General features: G+C 39.5%; 1 protein-coding gene across 1 annotated transcript; it reads right to left on the reverse strand.

The window, feature by feature from the left end:
* Positions 1-903: 903 nt before the first annotated feature.
* dand5 (DAN domain family, member 5) lies at positions 904-1,951 on the reverse strand. Its single transcript, XM_085460903.1, has 2 exons — positions 1,484-1,951; positions 904-1,203 (listed from the first exon to the last, which is right to left on the reverse strand). The coding sequence occupies exons 1-2, from the start codon at positions 1,949-1,951 to the stop codon at positions 904-906; spliced, it is 768 nt and encodes a 255-aa protein (XP_085317029.1).
* Between the last annotated feature and the right edge of the window lie 3,989 nt (positions 1,952-5,940).

Below are 5,940 nucleotides of genomic sequence, written 5' to 3' on the forward strand. Positions count from 1 at the left end.
ATAAATGAATAATAGGTTTTATGGGCTCTAACGGGGGGGAAAAAGCACATACACACATAATCACACATGCCCTCTTGCTCAAGTGCATCTGTGGTGAAGGATGTTCAAATTCCCACAGCTAGCTTGAAAAGAGATTGGGCATGAGAATAGGTGGTGCCTATACATAATTCAGGGGTCCATGCTGAAACAATTATGTTTGCTTACCGCTAAGTACTTGTGCTCAATAGCCTGCTTGCTGTCTAGTTCGGTGCTTTCAGATGTAAGTGCTATGTGCTAAAAGTCGATGGAACACGGCTTTTTAATAAAATATAGAAGCTGACACTTGAATGCTTGAATACAAGAGTGGGAGGGAAAAAAAACAACAAATGCTCTTCATGTTTTTTACTTGAGCTTTGCAGGCAAACTAAATTGCTCTTGTAAATCCAACAGTGTTGGCAGAAAACTAATTAGCAATGCCAGGAAAAAAAGGAATGCGGACAAAGAGGACATTTTAATGACAATATCACAGATCACAATATTTCAGTTTAGATTAATCTAAACACACTTTTAATCATAAGTCCAGTGTGGACCGTTTCTTTTGTTGCGACAGAAAAATGCGTGACCGAAGCTCAGGTCACTTTGTCAACAAGCGATGGTGGGAGAAGCCACCAGAACGTTTACCTTCTGAATAATACATTCAGACTCACAAATACAGATACACATACGATTACACATACAAATATTTGTTCCAGCTATTAAAATAATCACTTTATCGTTTATGAAAAATAGTGGCTCACTTTGGCTGTGATTTGATTCAAATTAAAAACTTGTCTCCTACTTGAATTTCTATGTGATTTGCAACACAGGATTGCATTCAGACAGCACAAAATGTCATGAAGCCTTGTTGCGGCAGCTTTTACAGTGTTACACGTGCCTGGAACCTGCAGCCATGGCGCTCTTTTCTTCACGGCCTGTCTCACACTTGCACTCTTCCACCACCATCACTCGCTTCTCCCGGACGTCGGCTCCACAGCGCAGAGGCACAGTAACAGTCTGAGCTTTTGATGGTGCACAGCGGGAGCAGGGGGCCCGCCGGTGGAAGGCTCCTGTCTCAGGACTCAGTCCTTCAAACTCTCCTTCAGACGGGACAAAGAGGGAGCTGCATTGGCCGAAACACAGCTTGTTGTGTACTGTCACTGTTTCGCATCCATCTGCTGTCACATGCTGGGAAGATGACAGCGAGGGTCAGGTTTAGGGTAAACACAGCAGCTATAGACATAAATGTTTCCTTTACCTCTGAGAAAGTAAAAATCAGCGCTTCAACACCACAGCTAATGCAGACTGTAATAATCTTTTTTTAAAAAAAATCAACACTAATGTGACTAACAGTGAGAAATTTCCAATATTCTGTGTAGTCGTGTAAGAAGTCAGTTAACCTGACGCTGATTTGCATGTGCATATTAATGGGCAAAGAACTGAAAACGTATGATTCTTTGGCTCTTACCTGAGTGAAAGGTACTGCAGTGCATGTCTGCTTCATGTCCTTCAGGTTCACTGGCAAAGACATCTTGCCGCCTTTATCTATGACTTTCTGCCACATTTGCAGGCCCTGCTTCTTCTTTAGCTCTAACTCAGTGGGGTTTTTAGGGCGCAGGTTGTGTAGTGGATTTACAGGAGCCTTGTTGCCCACAGCCTGACCTGGACGACCGCGAGACAAGAAGGAAGGGAAGGGCAGTCTGGTACTGTGGGAAGGGGCTCTTCTGGGGGTCAGTCCTCTTCTGAAGAATCCAGACTGGGTCAGGGTATGATGGTCCAGCTGCACAACCTTGACAATCCCCCGGACAGGTTCCTCTGGTCCGCTGCCAGATGACTCAAAATCAACCCTGGATCCTTTCACATACGAGCTGTAAGGAAGTGTAAGAGCCGCCGCTGTCCAACTTGACAAAAAGATAAAGGCGATGAGGAGAGCCATACTCTGAGGAAAAGTTGGATAACTGGCAGAAATGACTTGAAACACTGAAATTATTTTAAAATTTACCACTATTGACTTTAAAACATTTAATTAAAAAAGAAATCTTTGTCTGGTAGTTTGTGGTCCAAGGTTCCAAATGGCAACCTTGCTGTCAGTGCTTTGCCAGTATGGCGGAGGGAGTCTTTTTATGTAGGTGGCTGCCAATTCTCACCTGCGTTTAATGCAAAGAAGGTGTCACAATTCCCACACCAGACCAGACATCACACCCAGCTTAAAAGTCCAGGTCGTGGATGGTTGCCAGACTGAGAGGATTTTAGTTTCAAAGCAAGTGTGGAAAAGACGGTCATAAAAACATAACATTTGAAAGGTGAGCTTGATCTCGGAGTTCAAACTAATCCGATCTGGGCTGATTCCACAAACACTAATTATGCTGCGACTTTTATTTAGAATGCTTTTAATTAAAAAATAAGAGAGAATATTTACAACAACAACAAAAGAACATCAACAGATATAGAAGTTTTTTCAACAGTTGAATGGAAAGACCTTCAGTCTCCTTCAGCATAGAGGAAGTATGAACACCATTCTTGTAAAACATGGTCTAATGTTTGCTATTTGCTGCCTAACAGCACCAAATATCCCATAGGTATTCATCTGGTTATAGAAAAACATATAAGATATCAATATCTTTTAAATAAAAGTCTTTTCTTGTCCTAGCACACAACCGCATATAATTTTTTATTGGCAGAAATGACTGCAGTGCTGATAAGAAAGAATTATAAATAAATAAATATAACGGTAAGAAAACATTAACAGTTGTGGGAATTTATTAGAATGAATCACTAAATTAGAATTCTTGATGCACAATTAACCTAAATTCAACCTGGAGGTCTGGGATTTTTACGTGTATGCGTAAACACTCAAAGTATACTCGCACAGTTTCAGAAAGACTTTTGAAACACTGTCTCATCAGCTGGGCCGGTCATTCAACAGGTGTTCCTGCTGCCTTTGACTGTAAAGCAATAATGAGTTTATGTTCCCCGTGTAAACAAACAGTCTCCTTCCCATGTATTCCCGCAAGCAGTTTCTTAGCCTCTCCCTTGGCATCCCATCATTGCGCCATTAGACTTGATTGTGCTCTGTCACCCGTGACGTGATCACATGCTGGCTGTTGAAAGCAGACTAGCTGACAGTCTTATAACAGAACCAGTGTTTAACTTTCTCATATACAAGCCTGGGCTTTAAAAGTCACTTTCCCCTCCCTTCTTCTCAGTTTCTGCTTCCCAGAATCACTATTTAACATTAGCGCATACAATGAGAAAGATTAGGAAAGGTAAATGAATCTGGTTTATTTGTAGGTTTTTTATCACATGCACTCATGTGGGTGACATTTGTAGTATCAACCTTATTTACCAGCAAGATAAGTAGTAATTCAAGGTTATGCGACTGTGTTTAAAAAGCATTCAAGGTCTATTCCTCCAGCTACAGCATGATCATTCTCCACTAGAGGGCACAGTTTACAAACTATTGCCTCCTTCTTCCATTCAATTGCCCCTTTAGTATTTAAACAAACCTCCAGACTGTGACTGTGTGCATTTTACAATCAGTATTTTTGTAGAGCCCCTCTGTTGTTTCACTGCTTTTCAACAAAAGGCTGTACTGACAGGTTAGATCTGCTTTTCTTGCTTCCTTATTCTCAAGGGTTGCCACATCAGGTAGCTCCGGATGTGTGATTTGGCAGATATCTAAAGGCCTTCCTGATATAACTGCAAAAGGATTTGTGTCTCCTCCCAGTATTGAACTGGGAATCTTTGGACTCCTGTTCATTTATACCATTCTCTAGAAAGACACCAGTAAATATTTGAATAAACCAATGACACGTCAGCAGCTTGTTGTGGGGGTTAAAAGCTGAACAGGCGGCTTTTGTTTCTGTTTATTCAAATGACAAGTACACCATATAAAAGATGGCCCGTCATAAACTGTGACAATAAAGTTACTCCAGGAAGTAATGCATTAGAATTATTCACATACTGGAAGGAAACGGTCCATGAATGTGTAACTTTGTGAAAGCCCGACTGCCAGCTTTTTCCGACAATACCAGATTTGGATGAAAATATGTTTATCTAGTATGCAGTTTGGGCATTAACTTTCTGGACAAATCCGCTTTTTCGATTTCTCTATACGTCATATTAAATTACATTTTAAATCAAAGAAAGGAAATGTGACTAAAAAGCAGACTTTTAACTTTTATTCAAGAGGTTGAAAGTAAAAATTTTGCATTAACTGTTTCGGGATTGCAGTCATTTTTATATGCAGTCCCAGATTTTTGGAAGCTCAAAAGTAACTGGTCAGAGTAACAATTTCAACACAAGGAGTGATTGAAACCATAAACATCACCAACTGCTGTGTTTCCTTTCTTGAAATGCTCTGTTATGCCACTGTGGCCTTCACCTTCAAGGGCTGCTTGTTTGTGGGTCTGTCTGCATTCACTTTTGCCATCAGAAACTGAGCATGCTCTGTTGGGATGAGATCAGATGACTGACATTGACATTGAAGAATTTCTCTTTTCTTTGCCTTTAAGGACTTCTTGGGTTACGTACATTTGTTTTGCATCATTATCCATTTGCACTGTAACACAAAGTCCTATCAGTTTTGCACCAGCTGGTTGCATCTAAGCAGAGAGTATAGCCCTGCACACTTCACAGTTCTTCCTGCTGCTGCTATCGGCAGTCATATCATCAATAAACATTAGTGACCCGATTTCACTTGCAGCCATACATGCCCATGAGCCGTTTCTTTTCTTCTTCATACTTCTTCCCAGGTAAACTTTGGTTTCAACTGCCCAAAGGTTTCTTTTTGTTTTTAGAGCTGTGCTGACTCTTTAGATGATGTCTGGCAAAGCCTAATCTAATGTTCTTGAGTGTAACCAGTGCTCCCTACTGTAATTCCTCTGTATTTCCATTCATGATTCATGTTGTGATTGGAGATTTTGGCACTGGTACGACTTTCAGGACTTTTGGTGCTGCTGTCCAGTTCATTCCTTTTTATGATTGCAGATTGTTGATTTTGCCACTTTTAATGTTTTTCTCTGTGATCATTTATTGTTTGTTTTTTTTTGTTGTTTTTTTTTTTTCAGTCTAAATGGCCTCATTCACTGGCAGCTTTATGTCTTTTGAAATCATATTGAGAGTTCCAATCAACCACCAACAAATTGAGACTTGATATTTAGAATCAACTGGAGGTATCTGCTTAATTCGTTATGAAAAATCAGCGGAAATAAACTCATCTGGCCATTAAACTGTTTGTCAGAGACTTTATCTTTAAGATTGTCCTCGGGAGATTTTATTCCTAAGTGTATCTACTAAAAAAGTCTATATTTTATAAGAATTTTATAAGAAAACAAACAAACAATCAATCTATGATCTATGACATCTTGAGGTAGTATGATCACATTGTACCACATCAAGATGTTTTACATTTTTTTTTATGTCATCAGGACACCACAAAGCCAGCTAGAAAACATAACATACTATACTATAGAATACTTCTGAAGTTTATAAGTTGGGGACATTGATCAAAACTCTTCACTACTGTCTGTAACTTTAACCCAGTTCATATTCAACAGGCCGGGCTTCAGTCTCCGGTGAACAAAGACGGAATGACTGTGCTTAAGAAGGGTTTTATTTTCCACAATAAAATGTTCAAGGTTTAGTGTTATTGTTATTGTCCCACTAGAAAGTAATATAATCAGGTTGCAGATAGGTATGTCAGTGGTAAAAACAAAAAGACATGGAGTCGTTTAGTCCTCCAGGCAGATTAATAGAAAGACAACCTCAGGGGAATAACTCAAACTCCCAAAGAAATGTCTGGTTCAGACTGAGGTTATTTTAGTTAACTAAAACTCAAACTCAAAATTGAAAACATTTAGGAAAAAATATTAGAAAATGAAAACTACAACACACCAAATAAAAAAAATACAGAAAATGTTGTTA

The sequence above is a fragment of the Copadichromis virginalis genome, linkage group LG6 (genome assembly GCF_057382275.1).
Source record: "Copadichromis virginalis isolate Kocher_CV1m ecotype Utaka linkage group LG6, C_Virginalis_male_GT1.1, whole genome shotgun sequence".
Classification (NCBI taxonomy): domain Eukaryota; kingdom Metazoa; phylum Chordata; class Actinopteri; order Cichliformes; family Cichlidae; genus Copadichromis; species Copadichromis virginalis.